The 23,211-nt window shown below is 45.4% G+C and overlaps 1 protein-coding gene across 1 annotated transcript in view; it reads right to left on the bottom strand.

Annotated features, from left to right (window-relative positions):
* Positions 1–15,396: 15,396 nt before the first annotated feature.
* The window catches only part of LOC127910569 (uncharacterized), a 76,353-nt gene continuing 68,538 nt past the window's right edge, over positions 15,397–23,211 (bottom strand). The window contains exons 4-6 of the mRNA XM_052474625.1: positions 22,443–22,563; positions 17,068–17,373; positions 15,397–15,668 (exon numbers count right to left, since the gene is read on the bottom strand). Coding sequence (XP_052330585.1) covers positions 15,656–15,668; positions 17,068–17,373; positions 22,443–22,563 — 440 coding nt within the window. The 3' untranslated portion in view covers positions 15,397–15,655. The remainder of the gene's footprint in view (positions 15,669–17,067; positions 17,374–22,442; positions 22,564–23,211) is intronic.

The raw sequence follows: 23,211 nt of genomic DNA, 5'->3' as shown, positions 1-23,211 counted from the left end.
CGTCATCAAGCTCGAGACCCTGGGTCTCGACCCCGCCCTGTGCAACTGGGTACTGGACTTCCTGACGGGCCGCCCCCAGGTGGTGAGGGTAGGCAACAACATCTCCTCCCCGCTGATCCTCAACACGGGGGCCCCACAAGGGTGCGTTCTGAGCCCTCTCCTGTACTCCCTGTTCACCCACGACTGCGTGGCCACGCACGCCTCCAACTCAATCATCAAGTTTGCGGACGACACAACAGTGGTAGGCTTGATTACCAACAATGATGAGACGGCCTACAGGGAGGAGGTGAAGGCCCTCGGAGTGTGGTGTCAGGAAAATAACCTCACACTCAACGTCAACAAAACTAAGGAGATGATTGTGGACTTCAGGAAACAGCAGAGGGAACACCCCCCTATCCACATCGATGGAACAGTAGTGGAGAGGGTAGCAAGTTTTAAGTTCCTCGGCATACACATCACAGACATCACACTGACAGCGTCGTGAAGAAGGCGCAGCAGCGCCTCTTCAACCTCAGGAGGCTGAAGAAATTCGGCTTGTCACCAAAAGCACTCACAAACTTCTACAGATGCACAATCGAGAGCATCCTGGCGGGCTGTATCACCGCCTGGTACGGCAACTGCTCCGCCCTCAACCGTAAGGCTCTCCAGAGGGTAGTGAGGTCTGCACAACGCATCACCGGGGGCAAACTACCTGCCCTCCAGGACACCTACACCACCCGATGTTACAGGAAGGCCATAAAGATCACCAAGGACATCAACCCCCCGAGCCACTGCCTGTTCACCCCGCTATCATCCAGAAGGTGAGGTCAGTACAGGTGCATCAAAGCTGGGACCGAGAGACTGAAAAACAGCTTCTATCTCAAGGCCATCAGACTGTTAAACAGCCACCACTAACATTGAGTGGCTGCTGCCAACACACTGTCATTGACACTGACCCAACTCCAGCCACTTTAATAATGGGAATTGATGGGAAATTATGTAAATATATCACTAGCCACTTTCAACAATGCTACCTTATATAATGTTACTTACCCTACATTATTCATCTCATATGCATATGTATATACTGTACTCTATATCATCGACTGCATCCTTATGTAATACATGTTACACTAGCCACTTTAACTATGCCACTTTGTTTACTTTGTCTACATACTCATCTCATATGTATATACTGTACTCGATACCATCTACTGTATGCTGCCCTGTACCATCACTCATTCATATATCCTTATGTACATATTCTTTATCCCCTTACACTGTGTATAAGACAGTAGTTTTGGAATTGTTAGTTAGATTACTTGTTGGTTATCACTGCATTGTCGGAACTAGAAGCACAAGCATTTCGCTACACTCGCATTAACATCTGCTAACCATGTGTATGTGACAAATAAAATGTGATTTGATTTGATTTGGTAGGTCAGTTGAGAACAAGTTCTCATTTACAACTGCGACCTGGCCAAGATAAACCAAATCAGTGCGACAAAAACAGAAACACAGAGTTACACATGGGATAAACAAACAATAATAATATAACACAAATGAAAATCTGTATACAGTGTGTGCAAATGAAGTAAGGAGGTGAGGCAACAGATATGGCCAATAGTGGTGAAGTAATTACAATTCAGCAATTAACACTGGAGTGATATGTGCAGATGAGGAAGTGCAAGTACAAATACTGGTGTGCAAACGAGCACAAAACCCAGCCCCAAAACAAATATGGGGATGAGGTTGGTAGTTGTTTGGATGGGCTATTTACAGATGGGCTATGTACAGCTGCAGCGATCGGTAAGCTGCTCTGACAGACGATGCTTGAAGTTAGTGAGGGAGATATAAGTCTCGAACTTCTGTGATTTTTGCAATTCGTTCCAGTCATTGGCAGCAGAGAACTGAAAGGAAAGGCAGCCAAAGGGGGTGTTGGCTTTGGGGATGACCAGTAAAATATACCTGCTGGAGCGCGTGCTACGGGTGGGTGTTGCTATGGTGACCAGTGAGCTGAGATAAGGCGGAGCTTTACCTAGCAAAAACTTATAGATGACCTGGAGCCAGTGGGTTTGGCAACGAATATGTAGCAAGGACCAGCCAACGAGAGCATTCAGGTCGCAATGGTGGGTAGTATATGGGGCTTTGGTGACAAAACGGATGGCACTGTGATAGACTTAATCCAATTTGCTGAGTAGAGTGTTGGGGGCTATTTTGTAAATGACATCACCGATGTCAAGGATCTGCAGGATAGTGAGTTTTACGAGGGTATGTTTGGCAGCATCAGTGAAGGATGCTTTGTTGCGAAATAGGAAGCCAATTCTAGATTTAATTTTGGATTGGGGATGCTTAATATGAGTTTGGATGGAGGGATTACAGTCTAGCCAGAAAACCTAGGTATTTATAGTTGTCCACATATACTAAGGGAGAACCGTCCAGAGTAGTGATGCTAGGCGGGCAGGCGGGTGCGGTCACCGATCAGTTGAAGAGCATGCATTTAGTTTTACTAGCGTGTAAGAGCAGTTGGAGGCCACGGAAGGAGTGTTGTATGGCATTGAAGCTCGTTTGAAGGTTTGTTAACATAGTGTCCAAAGAAGGGCCAGATGTATAGAGAATGGTGTTATCTGCGTAGAGGTTGATCAAAGAACCACCCGCAGCAAGAGCGACATCATTGATATATACAGAGAAAAGAGTCAGCCCGGAAATGTAACCCTGTGGCACCCCCTTAGAGACTGCCAGAGGCAACAGGCCCTCCGATTTGACACACTGAACTCTATCGGAAAAGTAGTTAGTGAACCAGGCGAGGCAGTCATTAGAGAAACCAAGGCTGTTGAGCCTGCCGATAAGAATACGATGATTGACAGAGTCGAAAGCCTTGGCCAGGTCGATGAAGACTGCTGCACAGTACTGTTTTTAATCGATGTTGGTTATGATATCGCTCAGGACCTTGAGCGTGGCTGAGGTAAACCCGTGACCAACTCAGAAACCGGATTGCTTAGCGGAGAAGGTACGGTGGGATTCGAAATGGTCGGTGATCTGTTTGTTCACTTGGCTTTCGAAGACTTTCGAAAGGCAGTTCAGGATCGATATAGGTCTGTAACAGTTTGGGTCTCCCCCTTTGAAGAGGGGGATGACCGTGGCCGCTTTCCAATCTTTAGGAATCTCAGACGAATCTCAGACGATTGCATAGAACTGCACCAACTACACCGTGTGCTGTTAATGTCCTGGAGGGCAGGCAGCGTGCCCTCAGTGATGCGTTGAGATGATCGCATCACGCTCTGTCGAGCCGTGTGGTTGAGGGCGGTGCAGTTGCCATACCAGGCGGTGATGCAGTCCTACAGAATGCTTTCAATGGCACATCTGTATAAGTTTGTGAGTGTCTTTGGGGCCACGACAAATGTTTTCAGTTGCCTGAGGTTGAAGAGGCGCTGTTGTGACTTCACAATGGTGTTGGTGTGGTGGGATAATTTCAGTTCCTCAGTGATGTGCACGCCAAGGAACTTGAAGCTTTGACCCTCTCCACTGAGGACCTGTAGATGGAGATCCCTCTTCTGTCTCCTGTAGTCCACGATGAGCTCCTTTGTTTTTATTGAGTCGAAGGACCGTGTGTATGTGTGTGCGTGCGTGTGTGTCCTGGGGGTATGATATGATATCATTTCTCTCTGTCTCAGCTCGTGGCTGCCTATTTCTCCCATCAGGTTAACTATCACTTAATACCAGTGGGAACAGTTGATTAATTCAATATCAAAGTATTAGCATCATTCATTTGAACACTTTCCAAGTATATTTTTAAACGAGTTTATAGACAAGATAACTCTTTCTTCTACTAGGTTTCTTTCCCCCTCCAAACAATGAGGATGAATTATTTTGTCTATAGCAAATAAGCCAGAGCAGGAGTTGAACCAGCAACACTGTGTACATGTGACACTCACACTGCCACATGTGGCATAAAAGCCATAAAGGCATTTTCCCTTAATGAGTTTTCTATTTTGTAGCATCTATTTTCTGCTCAGTGAGACAGCCCTTTGGCGGTGTACAGATCTCTCACAAACCCTGCTGCTTCTACTCTAAACACACTATGACACCACCAGCCATTTACACACATGCACACAATTTCTCTCTCACACAGGTAATTGAGCGCTCTAGGCTGTGTGTGTGTGTGTGTCTGATGCCAAAGGCACAGCCTCTCTCTTCTCGCCGACAGGAGAGCAGAACCTATCATAGGGGTATTATAATGACTTCACTCCAAACTCTGCCCTCTGACTGTCAGTTGGAGGAAAACTTAGTAATGATACATTTTTTAAAGCACATGATCAGGGTTGTAGTGGTTAACATAAGTGGGTAAACTCTTAACACCAGTGTATGACCACAGCCGTCAGACAGCCATTGTCCCCTCTTTCCAGGTGTCGAACTTCTGTATTCTACCGCTGTTCATTTCAATGCTGCTAAACCACTGATTGACAGAATTAAAGCTTTAATTTGGTTGTTTAGCTTGGCCTTGTGGTTGTGAACTATGCCATCGTGGCAGGCTGTCTGAAGTCATCTTTTCCCAGATATTACGAAACATAAACCCCAAATCATGTTTTATTCCTCATCAAGCTCAGGCTGTGTGATACATATGAGAAGGGTTTAAGCCAGTTGATGATGCTATGTGGAACAGCATACATTAATCATGATGTATCTGGCAGGCTAGTGACACTCACACTGATCACAACAAATCATTGTCATAATCGCATACAAATGCACGCACACAAACTTACATACACACCCACGCACAACCACTCACACACAAATTCACATAGAAGCACGGACGTACATGTATGCACACACACACACACACACACACACACACGCACGCACGCACGCACGCACGCACGCACACGCACACACACACACACACACACACACACACACACACACACACACACACACACACACACACACACACACACACACACACACACACACACACACACACACACACACACACACACACAAGAGACCAGAAAGTGCTATATAACAGTAATTGTATTAACTTGCTATCTTGAACATGTTCATCACACAAAAGAGAGCACATACAGTATGTCTGCAAAAAATACTATTCCATTATTCAATACGTCTCTCTGACTGGTCAATGCTGCAGTGACTTGTTTTTTCTGTTGGCCATATCATATGAGCCGTTAGTTCCATCGTGTGATGAACACACCAAACAGCAGACAGATGTTAGACAACAGAGAGTAAGCCTTGAACTGTGCGTGTTGAGTTCTAGCTAATGTCTCACAGACTGACTGACTGCTGTTGATGTGTTGCTGTGTTTTCAGGGCACAGGGAAAGAAGCATTTAAAAACTCATGGTTTTAAATCATTGCATTGTGTTACAGCCTTGAGTGTGAGTATGTATTTGTGTGTGTGTGTGTTACTAATCGATACCCTTCAAGGAGTTTCTATCTGCTCTCCCTCTGCTCAGTAGTAATCCTTTAGAAAAATGTTCTCTTTAATAGCGTTAAACACAGACACATGTTCACTATGCCGCAGTGTGTGTGTGTAAGTGTGTGTGTGATGTTTGGGTTGAGCCGATAGCAGGCCCTCGACAGCTTCATGGCCTGAGGGGAAACAGACTAACTGCTGCTCAAAATGCTAGCTGACCAGAATACACATAACCCATCAATATTTACACACATGAAAGTCAACACACCATCAACAAACAACATACAGCAACATGCAACATACTGCATGGTACTAGCTATATAACAATATGATGTACTGAACAAAAATATAAACGCAACATGCAACCATTTTTACGATGTTAGTGCGTTACAGTTCAGATAAGGAAATCAGTCAATTGAAATACATAAATTAGGCCCTGATCTATGGATTTCACTTGACTGGGAATACAGATATGCATCTGTTGGTCACAGATAATTTAAAAAAAGATGTGTGGATAAGAAAACCAGTCAGTACCTGGTGTGTTGGGTTGTAATTTGAAGTACTTGCTATACTAGAAGTTAATGTATATGGTTGGGTCAATGGAGGTTGGATAAGGAGAATGGGTCTGGAAAATTACGAAGTGAGGGAAAAGGCAATCACTTGGTTGTGGTCATTGATAAGGTTGGATAGCTGTGGAGTAGTGAGGAATGTGAGGCGAGGTCAGGTCAGATGAAGGGAGAAGGAACAGTTTTATTACACCCACCACTTAACTTCCTACCTAGCAACAAATATGTGTTTAGAGGTGCAAGCAGGAATCTCCGCCGAACAGAGGGTATAAATACTTGTGCTGGTGGAAAAATGTATTTTCAGCTGTTTGACCCAATGGGTGAATAAACTTTGTTTGAGCTTTGACTAGTTGTCCTTTCGTTTTTCACTCTGTTTGCCAGAACCTAACAGGTGTTACCACCATTTGCCTCATGCAGCGCGACACATCTCCTTCGCATAGAGTTGATCAGGCTGTTGATTGGGGTCTGTGGAATGTTGTCCCACTCCTCTACAATGGCTGTGCGAAAGTTGCTGGATATTGTCAGGAACTGGATCACTCTGTTTTAAACATCAATCCAGAGCATCCCAAACATGCTCAATGTCTGTTGAATATGCAGACCATGGAAGAACTAGGACATCTTCATTTTCTAGGAATTGTGTACAGATCCTTGTGACATGGGGCCGTGCATTATCATGCGGAAACATGAGGTATTGGCAGAAGATGAATGGCACGAAAATGGGCCTCAGGATCTCGCCACGGTATCTCTATGCATTCAATTTGCCATTGATAAAATGCAATTTTGTTCGTTGTCCGTAGCTTATGCTTGCCCATACCATATCCCCACCGCCCCCATGGGGCACTCTGTTCACAACGTTGACATCAACAAACCTCTCGACTACACAACGCAATACCCGCTGTCTGACAGTTTGTACAGAAAATCTCAATTTGTGCAAACCCACAGTTTTATCACTTGTCCGGGTGGCTGGTCTCAGACAACACTGCAGGTGAAAAAGCTGTCGGGGGAGGTCCTGGGCAGGTGTGGTTACACATGGTCTGCGGTTTAAGGTCAGTTAGACGTACTGCCAAGTTCTCAAAAATGACATTGGAGGTGGCTTATGGTAGAGAAATAAGCATTTAAAGAAATTACATTCCTGCGGTCAGCATGCCAATTGCATGATCCCTCAAAATTTGAGACATCTCTGGAATTGTGTTGTGTGACCAAACTGCATATTGTAGTGTCACCAGCACAAGGTGCACCTGTCTAATGATCATGCTGTTTAATCAGCCACACCTGTCAGGTGGGTTTATTATCTTGGCAGTCAGATACTCTGCATGCATATCTGTGCATATATAACATCACTCCCCTCTGGTCTACAACTACAACAATTGTTGTGTCTGGAGGGGTATTTTGGTATAAGATACATAGAATGGCCTTCAAATAGAACCACATACACACTATATCTCTCAATGCGTTATCATGTAAACAGCTATCCATTCTTTTTAGGTCTGACACCTACTCTTAACACCCCAAACCCCCCATGCACGAGCACACACATGCAAATAAAAAAAACAAATAAAATTATCAGTGCTGACCTGCCTATGGACCACTCCACACATTTATCACTTACAACCCCACCCTGTGTTTGCACAAATGTGTGTTCGTGACAGCATGTGTGCACCCCCTGAAGGTGTAAAGTCAACCAGAGGCCAGGCTGATGATGTGTTATTTAGCCTGATAACTGTAGCCACTGATTGGTCCAGTTCTGCATTGTGTCTCATAATGTTCAGCCCTCCTACAAAAGCACTACATGGTTGCAAGTCTGCTACCATGTTAATATTGGAACTATTTTATATTCACACAGGACAGACAGTTGTCTGAAAGAATACATGGTGTCTTTGGCCTTGAACTTGTTTCTCTCCCACCAGCAATCCTCCCTGTCTCTCACTAGCGCTGTGTCTTTTCTATCCCTCTGTTTTGTTCCAGCTCTCTCTCCTTCCTTCTTTCTCTGAGTGCACGGCGGGTTAGAGGCAGGAATTTCTCCTCCCTGAGACGTGAGTGGATTGATCTTCAGAAAGTTAGATCTGGGTAGCCTGCCTGACTGTGTTTGTGTGTCTGTGTGTGTGTGTTTGTTTATGTGTGAGTGTGTGTGTTTGTGTGTCTGTGCGTGTGTGTGTACTGTATGTGTGTGGGTGGTGTGTCAATGTGAGTGAGAGAGAAGGGAATATTCTCGTTGGGCTTCAAGGTGAGAGCTGCATCAACTCCAGATCAGAGATAAATGTGGTTCCCCTTATGGAAAAAAAACACATGAATTTCACATGTGAACACGTGATCTCATGATTTAATGTGAAGTTAATGTGATAACGTGACAGCATGTGCGACGTGACAACGTGAGTACATTATCTAATGTGAGATTAATGTTAAATAACTGTTATAACATGGGGATGCAAAAATTCAACATGTGATACCATGCAATTACACATGACAACATTTGACAACATGTAAAAGCCAAGGTGTCAAATGTAATGTACAATATTTTACTTTAAAATGTATAATTTACATTAATTCAATTTAAACATTCATGGTCTCGTGTAGGTTTTTCGAGTTCCCGGTTTGTTCCAGAGACTTTCTTTGAATGTGTGTCATCATCCCCTGGAGGTTTTTGTTTAGTTGCAGTGAAAATTGTCACGCCCTGGCATTAGTATTTTGTGTTTTCTTTATTATTGTGGTTAGGCCGGGTGTGACATGGTGATTATGTGTTTGTCTTGTCTAGGGGTTTTGTAGATTGACGGGGTTGTGTTCAGTGTAGTATACTAGGTAAGTCTATGGTTGCTTAGAGTGGTTCTCAATCAGAGGCAGGTGTTTATCGTTGTCTCTGATTGGGAACCATATTTAGGCAGCCATATACTTTAGGTATTTTGTGGGTGATTGTTCCTGTCTCTGTGTTTTGCACCAGTTAGGACTGTTTTGGTTTTGCCACGGTTTCTTGTTTTCTATATGTATATTGTTCACGTTATATCTTTATTAAAGATGTTCAACCATAACGCTGCATTTTGGTCCTCCTCTCCTTCCCAGGAAGAAAACCGTTACAAAATACAATACATTTATAACAAGTTCCGTAGTTTTACAGATGTAATGGACAGTGTGCTGCTGTATGCTGATGACTTGGGATTTGAACTCACAACGTATTGTTTGTTAGCTACCTGAAGTTCCTGCTGCAATACCAGATCTGTGGATGTAATGGAGATGCAGTATATATGTATTTCTGCACTTTGCCTAAAATATATTTACAACAACTTGAAGGTGTTACAGTGCTTTCAGAAAGTATTCACACCTCTAGACTGTTTCCACATTTTGTTGTGTTTCAACCCAACCCGAATTATGTTTTTCAAAATATTTACAAATTAATAAAAAATGAAAAGTTGAAATATCTTGAGTCAATAAGTATTCAACCCTTTAGTTTTTGCAAACCTAAATAAGTTCAAGAGGTAACATTTGCTTAAGAAGTTACATAATTTGCCTGGACTCACACTGTGTGCAATAATAGTGGTTTAGATTACTTTTTTATGACTACCTCATCTCTGTTCCCCAACATACAAAGGTCCCTCAGTCAACCAGTGATTCAACCACTAAGACCAGGGAGGTTACCCAATGACTCACAAAGAAGAGAACCTATTGTAAAAATGTGTCAAAACCAAACTTTTTGTCCTGAAAATAAAAATGGTTATGTTTGGGGAAAATCCAATAAAACACATTACTCAGTACCACTCTCCATATTTTCAAGCATAGTGGTGGCTGCATCATTTTATGGGTATGCTTGTGATTGTTAAGGATTGGGGAGCTTTATTAAATTAAATAGGATGACGCAAAATCCTAAAGGAAAACCTGGGTTTGTCTGCTTTCCGCCAGACACTGGGAAATTAATTCCCCTTTCAGCAGGACAATAACCTCCAATACAAGAACAAATCTAGACGGGAGTTGTTTACAAAGAAGACAGTTAATGTTCCTGAGTAGCTGAGTTACAGTTTTGACTTAAATCTACTTGAAAATCTTTGACCTGAAAATAATTTTGGTATTTTATTAGGATCCTCATTAGCTATTGCGAAAGTAGCCGCCCTTTGTCTTGACTTACAGCTTTACACACTCTTGGCATTCTCTCAACCACCATCACCTGCAATGCTTTTCCAACAGTCTTGAACAAGTTCCCACATATGCTGAGCACTTGTTGGCTGCTTTTCCTTCACTCTGTGGTCCAACTCATCCCAAACTATCTCAATTGGGTTGAGGTCAGGTGATTGTGGAGGCCAGGTCATCTGATGCAGCCCCTACACAGCCTGGAGGTGTATTGGGTCATTGTCCTGTTGAAAAACAAATTATAGTCCCACTAAGCTCAAACCAGATGGGATGGCGTACCGCTGCAGAATGCTGTGGTAGCCATGCTGGGTAAGTGTGCCTTGAATTCTAAATAAATCACAGACAGTGTCACCAGCAAAGCACCCCCATATCAAATCAAATCAAATCAAATCAAATGTATTTATATAGCCCTTCGTACATCAGCTGATATCTCAAAGTGCTGCATGGAAACCCAGCCTAAAACCACAAACAGCAAGCAATGCAGGTGTAGAAGCACGGTGGCTAGGAAAAACTCCCTAGAAAGGCCAAAACCTAGGAAGAAACCTAGAGAGGAACCAGGCTATGTGGGGTGGCCAGTCCTCTTCTGGCTGTGCCGGGTGGAGATTATAACAGAACATGGCCAAGATGTTAAAATGTTCATAAATGACCAGCATGGTCGAATAATAATAAGCAATAACATCATGCCTCCTCCTCCGTGCTTCACGGTGGGAACCACATGCGGAGATCATCCGTCCACCTACTCTGCATCTCACAAGGCCATGGTGGTTGAAACCAATCATCTCAAATTTGGACTCATCGGACCAAAGGACAGATTTCCACAGGTCTGATGTCCATTGCTTGTGTTTCTTGGCCCAAGCAAATCTCTTATTATTATTGGCGTCCTTTGGTTGGCCTGACTCACACAATATCCTCTGAACAGTTGATGTTGAGATATGTCTGTTACTTGAACTCTGTGAAGCATTTTTGGGGGGCTGCAATCTGAGGTGCAGTGAAATCTAATGAACTTCTCCTCTGCAAAATAGGTAACTCTGGGTCTTCCTGTCCTGCGGTAGTCCTCGTGAGAGCCAGTTTCATCATAGCGCTTGACAGTTTTTGTGACTGCACTCGAAGAAACGTTCAAAGTTGTTGCAATTTTCCAGATTGACTGACCTTCATGTCTTAACCCTTGTGTAGTCTTAACATTCTGTATACTCCCCTTGTCCTAAGGGTCAAAATGCCCCGACTTCACTAAACCACTAAAATAAAGCACCTGTCATTCATTATAAACGTTGTGAATATTTGGGTTTTCCCTCTTCACAATGCAGAAAGACTGCATTTAATCAGTGTACACCACAAATTGTTATTACAACACACCTGTCATAATTGTTTTCTTTACTAAAGTAGAGGTGTATTATTATTATTATTATTGCTGAAGGTACTGCATAGGTGTAAGCATGATTTTTTTTGTAAGAGATAGCACCTGTATAGCCTAAGAAAGTAGCAGAAATGTGCAGAAAGTAGTTTTGAATGCATTTTATTGAAGGGAAACAAGAAGTCCCGAACTGTTTTGGCAACATAGAGATATATTCTTATATACTGTACAATGAGGAATTCAACTACAAAATACTAGTCTTCTCCCATTTTTTAACCATTGCCCCCACCCACAAGGTGTATAAACAACAACAATAAATATGAATAAAATAAGTTAATAGACACAAAGCAAAAACGTGAAGAACATAAATCAATCAACTCTAATTAGCACATGTAAGACAGTATGCAAGTGTGTGTGCATGGACTTTGGAGATGTATTTCTCACATATGCAGCACATAATATTTGTTTTACAGTCCTTCTTTGGGTGGCAGAATTGGCATGTCCTCCTCTTGCCTGGCACAGCTGCAGCCTTAGGTGGATCAAGATTCAGCCCCTGCTTTCACAAGTTTTTGCAGAGGCTGCTGTGCGGGGGAAGCGCTCCCTTCTTTGAATGTTTGGGGTTACAAGTGCCTTTCCCAGCTGCTCCAGGAACACCCTCCTCTTGTTCCGCTTATCAGGCAGCCAGGTAGGGTTGATCTTGTTCCATATCACAAAGGCATTGTATGAGGACACATCATTGATGTTATGGACGATGACCAGGGGCCAGCGGGCAGTCATCCTCCTGCAGCTGTAAGTTCCTATCACCTTGTATCACCTTGTCCAGGTGGTCCACGCCTCCTTTGTTGTGGTAGTAGTGCAGGATGATGGCTGGCTTTCTGTCCTCAGAATCACTGATCTCAGCAGTTTTGTGAAGTGTGCTTAGTAGTACCACATTCTTGAATGAAACTAGAGTGGTGCTGTGGGTGAAGGCAAGCTTTGATGAAGGCCTCTCTCCCCCTTGTTGCGAGTAGTGCACGGGGGAGCTCAGTCTTGTTCTTTCTAACTTTGCCAACCATGGTGATCTTCCTCTTCAGGAACTGTTGGCTGAGTTCAATCAGTAGCACACATAATCTCAATTTAATTTCTCATTGTGTGTGTGTGTGTGTGTGTGTGTGTGTGTGTGTGTGTGTGTGTGTGTGTGTGTGTGTGTGTGTGTGTGTGTGTGTGTGTGTGTGTGTGTGTGTGTGTGTGTGTCTTTGTGGTTTTGTGGTGTGTAAATTATTTGATAACTACCGGGTCACAAATGACCCTGGTGGTGTACAGCTTTCATAGAAATATGAACAAAGGGGATGTTTAACTTTTTTTAATGTTGGGGTCACTCTAGGAAAAGTCATCACATTTCAAGTTTAAAAAATATAATTTAGGGGGGTTTCTCTGCTGTTAAACATAGTGGCCGGTCATGTTTTACCCTTAAAACAACACAAAGGTTAAAGTAATGGTGGATTGTCATTTCTCTTTGCTTATTTGAGCTGTTCTTGTCATAATATGGACTTGGTCTTTTACCAAATATGGCTATCTTCTGTATACCACTCCTACCTTGTCACAACACAACCGATTGGCTCAAACGCATTAAGAAGGAAATAAATTCCACAAATTAACTTTTAACAGTTTTTTCCAACTGCTTACACACGTTTTTCAAAACTGTCTCCGTTTTTCAAAACTCTACACACAATTCCCAAAACTGCACAAACAAAATGCAAAATGCCTCACATCTCCTCCAAAATGTAACAATGCATTCAAAATGCCATAAACACATGAAGCAGAATGAAGCAATTGCATCAAATGGCAAACACTGCTTTCATAATAATACATTTTTGGATATACCATGTAAACACTGTTGTTCTAAATCTAAAGCTCTTTGGTCTTTCATAGGCTTATATCTACATTTCAATACAATGTTCTACAGTGAAATTAATCTACTGAGGGGTAACAAGTACACTGTTAACACCAATGCAATGTAGAAACAGAAAATATTTATTAGGCCAAACAGTACTGCTGTATACAGTAGCATACAACAAAACCATAAACACATGTAAACCAAAAGTATATTCTTTAGAATACAGTAAAAAACACAATTGTGTGTGAGTGGGGTCCGGGGGGGCAGTCACCAGTACTAAGCCACGCTTCATCTCTTCTCCGGCCTGGGTCTGGCCACAATACTTCGTCCACATCACAAGATACGTTTTCTCTTGCCAAACATCTAGGGAAGTATCTCCTAGCATGGCGTATCCAACCTTGGACAGAGGCAACCTCTATGTCCCCACATGCGTCCTCCATTACCTGGAAAAGCAGCATGCGGGCATAGGGTTGGCGATCATACACTTTCCAGCGCCAAGCTGAGAAGAATTCCTCTATGGGATTTAGAAAAGGTGAATATGGGGGTAGGTACAAAACTACAAATTGTGGATGGGTGGCAAACCAGTTTTGAACCAGAACAGCCTGGTGAAAACTAACATTGTCCCATAAAACCACAAATCTAGCAGGCTCCTGAGCATATGGCCGGTTTTGTACGGACCCAGTGTGGCATTGTGATGGAGGACCCCGTTTTGAGTGATGGCAGCACATATTACCCCCACGCTGTCCAGGGACGTTGGTAATTGCCCTCTGTCCTATTACATTTCTTCCATGGCGCCTGGTTTTGGTGAGGTTGAAGCCAACCTCATCCACATAAAATCCTGGCGAATTATATGGGCACCCAGCTCCAATACTCTCTGTAACAGACAAAAGGATATACAGATGAGTAAATATGGTATGTCTGAAGTACTGGAAGTAGTGTTGCATACATACCTCTACAAAGTCATGTCGCATATTCTTGACTCTGTCAGAGTTTCTCTCAAATGGCACCTTGTAAAGTTGTTTCATCGTCACTCGGTTGGAGGATGCGTTGTATGGTCGACAGGCTTGTATGGTCGACAGGCTTACAGCATTGATGTTGTTAAATATGGTGTCATTATTCAAGATATGCTCTCTTATCTCCCGAATCCTAATTGCATTGTTGGCCAAAACCATATTTATAATTGCAGTCTCTTGTACATCTGTAAACAAGCTTCCTCGTCCTCCATGATGTCTTTGCCTTTCCACTCTGTACAGAATTCAAACACAGTATGTGTTCAGCATAGGAACTGTAAACAATTTACAAAAAATGTAGTACAGCATGATAACCAACCTCATTCATGTTCGAACAGTCCGGCCCTCGGGGCTTCCCATTTTTATTTTCCGTCCATTTGACTTTGACACCCCTGCTGTACAGAATTCAAACACAGTCTGTGTTCAGCATAGGAACTGTAAACAATTTACAAAAAATGTTCATGATAACCAACCTCATTCATTCAATGCAGTGCAGCAGTGCAGTAAATGGACAGCTTAGAGTTCCAATTTATGTTTATGCAATACTATGCAGTCATACGTATTTTACAGTACATTACTGTAATGCTAAAATAGTCATTAGATAGTCATTAGATAGTTGTACAAATAAATAAAAACCCTGGGATGAGTAGATGTGTCCAAACTTTTGACTGGTGCTGTATGTATGAGTGTGGAGGGGAGGAGGGCATGAAGGTGCTAGGTTGTGGCGGTAGGGAATGTGAGACGTGTGTGTGTGTGGATGAATGTATGTGTGTGTCTTTGTTGTGGCATGTGTGTATGTGTGCGTGTTTGAATGTGTGTGTGTGTGTGTGTGTGTGTGTGTGTGTGTGTGTGTGTGTGTGTGTGTGTGTGTGTGTGTGTGTGTGTGTGTGTGTGTGTGTGTGTGTGTGTGTGTGTGTGTGTGTGTGTGTGTGCAGGTCCATGTGTGTGTGTGTGTGTGTGTGTGTGTGTGTGTGTGTGTGTGTGTGTGTGTGTGCTTGAAAATGGAGATGTAATGAACAGGCATGGTTCGGGTGTGTGTGTGTGTGTGTGTGTGTGTGTGTGTGTGTGTGTGTGTGTATGTGTAGTGTTTTGAAGCGTTGAAGCTGTGCAGAGCGTAGCGTTGTTCAGGCTTACTGTAGGAAGTCTTTGTTGCCTGATGAAACAGTCAGAGAGAAGGAGCTGAGAGCAGAGAGTTGGATAGAGAGGTGGAGTGAACTGAAATGACCTGCTAATGTCTCCCATGGTTGAAGCCACTGCTTTTCTGTTGGATTCTACTGATGGGTTTCCAGAGAGAAGTGCAGTCATCTGAATCCAAGCCAAAGAGAGTTAACTCACAGCAAGGACCTGGTGAAGAGTAGCAGGGGAGAGGAGAGAAGACGAAAGGAGATGGATGAGTCAATTGGAAGCTGGGGATCATTAGGTGGCCAATGTAGTATGAGGGCTAAGTTGGGAAATTAGCCCGGTAGATGCTGTTGTGCCATGGGATCTATAGTGACCACAGAGTAAGGGCATCTTTTAAAAATCTTATCAGAAGGACAGGACTGGATCGTGGATAGTCCAAACTTCACTAGTAAATTCCAAACTTCACTACTCTGCAGTTGAATCCGAAAGTCGTATTGTATTCCAAAACATAAGAACAACTGACATTTTGCCTTATTATCTAATGGTAATATCCTCTAGAGGAACAGCTTGTGGGGTGTGTCAGTTGAACATTGTTGACACCTCAGATGTAGCATAAACATTCTGAGGTTCCTTCCTCTGTCATTGATTGATCTTTGTCATTTTATTTCTGGATCAGACAATGATTGAATCAGTCGTGAGTAGGGTTGCAAAGCTACCGGTAATTTATCAAAGTTAAATTTGGTAATTATCTGAACATCTTAGGCAATCTATGGTAACTTTGGTAATTTATACTTGAATAACTTTAAAAAATACATATTTATATAGAGTATATATATATATTTTTTTATAACTGTGTCCATATTGTCCACAAGTTTCTAGTAGATAGACCCCATGTGGTTCAAGAGAAAAAAGCGGAATTATTGAAAAAGCATCTAATCAACAATGGCATTACTTCCAATTAACTCATCTTTTACAACTATATTTTTTTTTCTCACCAGTTTCTCACCATACTATGGATGTCATAAGGTGTATGCACCAATTTGTAAGTCGCTCTGGATAAGAGCGTCTGCTAAATGACTTAAATGTAAATGTAATGTAATACTGAACACCAATGGTAATTTTACAGCTTTGGCATTCTATTTTTTATTTAAAAATCATCTTATTTAATAATTGAATGAATTTCACATGATAATGTGATAAAAAGCATCTTGGTGAGAGGTGTAGGAGTCAGGCGCAGGAGAGCAGGGATGTCTGAGAAGCGTGTTTAATAATATAGTCCACCAATAGGAAAACAGACAAAAATCCCAAAATTATGCTCTCGAATACTCAGAAACTCGTGCCAACACACAGAGGAACAAACACAGTTCCAACACTTTACATACACGTAAATAATAGCGAAAAAACAACAAACATCAAATACAATCGAGCGCAATACACACAAGTCTAATCCTGCACGAATTACGGCAGGTAACAGGTGCCCTATATACCCACAGAAATCAAAGCAATTGAAAACCAGGTGTGAAAAGGAACACAGACAAAACAACCAGAAAAAGAAAAAGGGATCGCGGCTAGTAGCAGACCGGCGAGCGCCGGGCACCGCCCGAACAGGGGGAGGAGTTACCTTCGGTAGAAGTCGTGACAGTACCCCACCCCCGACGACGTCGGCCTCGAGGACGACCCGGAGGACGAGGCGCAGGGCGATCCGGACGGAGGCGGTGAAACTCCCTTAGCATAGGTGGATCCAGTACGTCCTCCACCGGCACCCAGCATCTCTCCTCCGGACCGTACCCCTCCCAGTCCACGAGGTACCCGACGCCTCGAGTCCAGTATGGACCGAACTGCATATGCCGGCGCCCCCCCGATGTCCAGGGGGGACGGAGGGACCTCCCACACCTCATCTTCTTGAAGCGGACCAGCCACCACCGGCCTGAGGAGAGACACATGAAACGAAGGGTTAATACGGTAATACGGGGGAGCTGTAACCTATAACACACCTTGTTTATTCTTCTCAGGACTTTGAATGGCCCCACAAACCGCGGACCCAGCTTCCGGCAGGGCAGGTGGAGGAGCAGGTGGAGGGTCGAGAGCCAGACCCGGTCCCCTGGTGTGTACACCGGGGCCTCGCTGCGGTGGCGGTCGGCACTGGTCTTCTGCCGCCCTTCGGCACGTTTAAGGTACCCGTGGGAGGCCTCCCAGGTTTCCCTTGAGCGTTTCACCCAATCGTCCACCGCAGGAGCCTCGGTCTGGCTCTGATGCCATGGTACCAGGACCGGCTGATAGCCCAACACACATTGGAAGGGCGACAGGTTCGTAGAGGAGTGGGGGAGTGAGTTCTGGGCCATCTCCGCCCAGGGGATGTACTTCGCCCACTCCCCTGGCCGGTCCTGGCAATACGACCGCAGAAACCTACCCACATCCTGGTTCACTCTTTCCACCTGCCCATTACTCTCGGGGTGAAACACCAGAGGTCAGGCTGACCGAGACCCCCAAACGTTCCATGAACGCCTTCCACACCCTGGACATGAACTGGGGACCCCGATCAGAAACAATATCCTCAGGCACCCCGTAGTGCCGCAAGACGTGAGTAAACAGGGCCTCCGCCGTCTGTAGGGCCGTAGGGAGACCGGGCAAAGGGAGGAGACGACAGGACTTAGAAAACCGATCCACAACGACCAGGATCGTGGTGTTGCCCTGTGACGGTGGCAGATCGGTCAAGAAGTCAACCGACAGGTGTGACTAAGGCCGCTGTGGAACGGGAAGGGGTTGTAACCGCACTCTGAGCAGGTGCCTAGGAGCCTTGCACTGAGCGCACACTGAGCAGGAGGACACATAAACCCTCACGTCCTTGGCTAAAGTGGGCCACCAGTACTTCCCACTAAGACATCGCACCGTCCTCCCGATCCCCGGGTGACCAGAGGAGGGGGATGTGTGAGCCCACCAAATTAACCTGTCTCTAACCTCCAGCGGAACATACACCCGTCCCGCAGGACACTGTGGTGGAGTGGGCTCAACACGCGATGCTCGCTCAATGTCTGCGTCCACCTCCCACCTTACAGGTGCCACTAGACAAGAAGCTGGGAGGATGGGCGCAGGATAAATGGCCCGCTCCTCCGTATCATATAGTCGGGACAGTGCGTCTGCCTTAGTGTTCTGGGAGCCTGGTCTATAGGAGATGGTAAACCTAAATCGGGTGAAAAACATGGCCCACCTTGCCTGACGAGGGTTCAGTCTCCTCGCTGCCCGAATGTACTCTAGATTACGGTGGTCAGTCCAGATGAGGAAAGGGTGTTGGGCCCCCTCAAGCCAATGTCTCCACACCTTCAGGGCTCTGACAACAGCTAGCAGCTCCCGATCCCCCACGTCATAGTTTCGCTTCGGTGGCGCACCCAAGCGCTGGGAGAGCACGGCGCCAACCCCAGCCTCGGATGCGTCCACCTCCACTATAAATGCCAAAGAGGGGTCCGGATGCGCCAGCACGGGAGCCGAGGTAAAAAGAGCCTTCAGGCGACCAAAAGCCCTGTCCGCCTCAGCCGACCATCCCAGACGTGTCGGCCCCCCCTTCAGCAGTGACGTAATGGGCGCAGCCACCTGCCCCAAACCCCGGATAAACCTCCGGTGGTTGGCAAACCCTAAGAACCGCTGCACCTCCTTTACCGTGGTTGGAGTCGGCCAATTACGCACGGCTGCAATGCGGTCATCCTCCATCACCAACCCCGATGTGGAAATGCGGTATCCAAGGAAGGAGACGGCCTGTTGGAAGAACAAGCATTTCTCAGCCTTGACGTACAGGTCATGCTCCAACAGTCGCCCAAGTACCCTGCGCACCAGAGACACGTGCGGCTCATGTAGCGGAATAGACCAGAATATCATCGATGTAAACCACCACACCCTGACCGTGCAGGTCCCTGAGAATCTCATCCACAAAAGATTGGAAGACTGCTGGAGCATTCTTCAACCCGTACGGCATGACGAGGTACTCATAATGGCCGGATGTGGTACTAAACGCCGTCTTCCACTCATCTCCCTTCCGGATACGCAGTTATATGCACTCCTGAGATCCAGTTTTGTGAAAAACCATGCTCTGTGAAATGACTCAATCGCCGTGGCAATGAGAGGTAGCGGGTAACTATACCCCACCGTGATGGAATTTAGACCTCTATAGTCATAGCACGGACGCAGACCACCCTCCTTCTTCTTCACAAAAAATAAACTCGAGGAGGCAGGTGAGATGGAGGGCTGAATGAACCCCTGCCCCAGAGATTCCGATATGTATGTCTCCATAGCCACCGTCTCCTCCTGTGACAGGGGATACACGTGACTCCTGGGAAGTGCAGCGCCTACCAGGAGATTTATCGCACAATCCCCTCGTCGATGAGGTGGTAATTGGGTCGCCTTCTTTTTACAGAAGGCGATAGCCAAATCGGCATATTCTGAGGGAATGTGCACGGTGGAGACTTGGTCTGGACTCTCCACCGCTGTAGCACCGATGGAAACTCCTACACACCTGCCTGAGCACTCCTCCGATCACCCCTGTAGAGCCCTCTGTTGCCACGAAATTCTGGGGTTGTGACGGGCCAACCAGAGGATCCACAACACCACCTGAAACGCAGGAGAATCAATGAGGAAGAGACTAATTCTCTCCTCATGACCCTCCTATGTAACCATACCCAGTGGAGCCGTGGCCTCCCTGACTAGCGCTGACCCTAATGGTCGGCTATCTAAGGCGTGCACTGGGAAGGGTTTGTCCAGCTGAACAAGGGGAATCCCTAACCTGTTCGCTAAACCGCGGTCAATAAAATTCCCCGCCGCGCCTGAATCTACTAGCGCCTTATGCCGGGAAAGAGGGGAAAATTCAGGAAAAACAATCCATACATACATGTGACCAACAGGGGGCTCTGGGTGAGCCTGGTGCTGACTCACCTGAGGTGTCCGGGCAGTGCTCAGCCTGGCGTCTCGACTCCCGGGGACACCCCCCCAGCACCGGTCAGCAGTGTGCCCTCTGCGACCACAGCTGGCACAGGAAAGGCCCCCTCCTCTGGTCGCCCTCTCTGAAGCACCTCCTAGCTCCATGGGTGTTGGAGTGGTGGTGCTGGGAGATGGAACTGACAGAGCCCGATCTGGACGTCCGCGGGTCGCCAGCAAGTTGTCCAACCGAATGGACATGTCGATCAATTGGTCCAAGGACAGGGTGGTGTCTCTACAGGCCAGCTCCCTACGGACGTCCTCACGCAAACTACACCTATAGTGATCGATCAAGGCCCTGTCATTCCATCCCGCGCCAGCGGCCAAGGTCCGGAAAACTAGAGCAAAGTCCTGAGCACTCCTCCTCTCCTGCCTCAGATGGAACAGCCGTTCACCCGCCGCTCGACCCTCAGGTGGGTGATCGAACACGGCCCGAAAGCGGCGGGTGAACTCTGTGTAGTGGTCCCTCGCCGATTCAGGATCGTTCCATACCGCGTTGGCCCACTCCAGGGCTTTACCTGCGAGGCAGGAGACGAGGGCGTTCACGCTCTCACCCCCCGAAGGAGCCGGACGAATGGTCGCCAGCTATAGGTCCATCTGGAGTAAGAAGCCCTGGCACCCGGCCGCCGTCCCATCATATTCCCTCGGGAGGGCGAGTCGAATCCCACTGTGCTCAGGCAATGAAGGAGAGGGTAGTGGTACTGGTTGGGGTGTGGCTGATAACGGTGTGGGAAGGCCACCTCTCTCCCATCTCTCCATCGTCGCCATCACCTGATCCATGGCGGTCCCCAGTCGGTGTAATACTGCCGTGTGGTGTTGAACTCGCTCCTCCACGGACCCTGGGAGTGCGTCCGCTCCTGCTGACTCCATAATTATATTGGTGCAGGATTCTGTGATAACATGCGCTTGGTGAAAGGTGTAGGAGTCAGGAAGCGTGTTTAATAATATAGTCCACCAATAGGAAACGGCACAGACAAGCTCTCGAATGCTCAGAAACACGTGCAAACACAAGGAGGAACAAACACAGTTCCTACACACTTTACATACACGTGCGTAATAGCGAAAAAACAACAAACATCAAATACAATCGAGTGCAATACACACAAGTCTAATCCTGCACGAATTACGGCAGGTAACAGGTGCCCTATATACCCACAGAAATCAAAGCAATTGAATACCAGGTGTGAAAAGGAACACAGACAAAACAACCAGAAAAAGAAAAAGGGATCGGTAGCGACTAGTAGACCGCCGACGCCGAGCGCCGAGCGAGAGGAGTTACCTTCGGTAGAAGTCGTGACAGATAAGGCCAAACAGCGCTAGAGATAATGACAGAACCCTGTGATAATCTGAAGTACACTAAAAGGCCACTAGATGTCATTTTATAAAATTCCAAATAAATCTTGAAAGTTACCAAAATTCTGGTAGTTTACTGGTTTCCAGTAATACACAACCTCCCTTTGCAACCCTAGTCGTGAGACACAGCCTGTGTATCTCGTGATCAGGCTCATTACTACAAGCTGAGTATCATGTGTATAATGCATCGCTTGGGAATGAGAGGGTGGTTTCTGGGGCTAGTTTTTCTACTTTCTGTGCCTCCGGAGAAGCAGTCTGTGCCGATATTAGAGACCCAAAAATGTTCACACACACCGGTGCAATGCTAATCGAGCCTGCTGAAACAGCAGCTGTCCGATATGAGCTGACACACTCACAATATGTTATGAGCCATGAGACACACACATGCTGACATACACACACACAAGATGTTATGAGCCATGAGCCATGAGACACACACATGCTGAGATACACACACAAGATGACATACACACACAAGATGACATTCATACACAACTATGTTACACATACTCACATACACATGCACACAATTATATACTGAGATAGACTCGTGCCAAAAAAAATGCTGTTTTAAAAACAACTGAATTTGAGTAATCTGTTGCCTGAACATCATAATGTTACAGTACCATGGATTTTCAGTCTACAAGCCAGAATGTTGAATAAAATGATATTTAAACTTACTTTACCAGTTGTACATGCTGTTTGTACTTTTGGTGGTAGGAGGTGGAGATATCCACAGGAAAGTGTTGTTTACCTGACTTTTTGCAGAGCTGGCAGGTTCTGTGACTTGTATTTTCAGTCTCTTCGCACATCACATGTGATGCACAATATGTCAACAACAGCCAAATGTAACCGAACATAGTCGACCAAAGCACGTTTCCTTGCAATGAGCGAGAAGTGTTTGCCTTTCGGTCTGTGGTTAAGTTAGGCTCGGCCATATTGTGCAAGTGTTTGTCACGTGAGAATTGCATCAGTTGTGAAAATAAAAAACAGAACTACAAACCAATGTACAGACCAGTGAACTGAAGGCCGGGTTGATAACACTTCCCTGTGGATATTTTCTACCAGATTACCTCCAACATACAGTAGGGACAAAGAGGTTAAGTAAGGTGAAGTTTGTTCAACATTCTGGCTTGTAATGGTTCTGTTTGGGAATGCTGAGACTACATATTAGAGACGAGTGTGTACATATTTCACTCTCAGATTCTAAAAGAGGTTATTTGGTAACCCAGCACTTGGTAGATATTGGACAGAACACACACTGAGTTATTTTTTTATTTAACTAGGCAAGTCAGTCAAGAACAAATTCTAATTCACAATGACCGCTTACACCAGACGACACTGGGCCAATTGTGCAACATCCTATGGGAATCCAAAATCACGGACCATTGTGATACAACCTGGATTCAAACCAGAGTGTCTGTAGTGACACTTCAAGCACTGAGATGCA

This window comes from Oncorhynchus keta, chromosome 22 (genome assembly GCF_023373465.1).
Source record: "Oncorhynchus keta strain PuntledgeMale-10-30-2019 chromosome 22, Oket_V2, whole genome shotgun sequence".
NCBI classification, from domain to species: Eukaryota; Metazoa; Chordata; class Actinopteri; order Salmoniformes; family Salmonidae; genus Oncorhynchus; species Oncorhynchus keta.
This window is presented reverse-complemented; position numbering and strand designations above follow the sequence as displayed.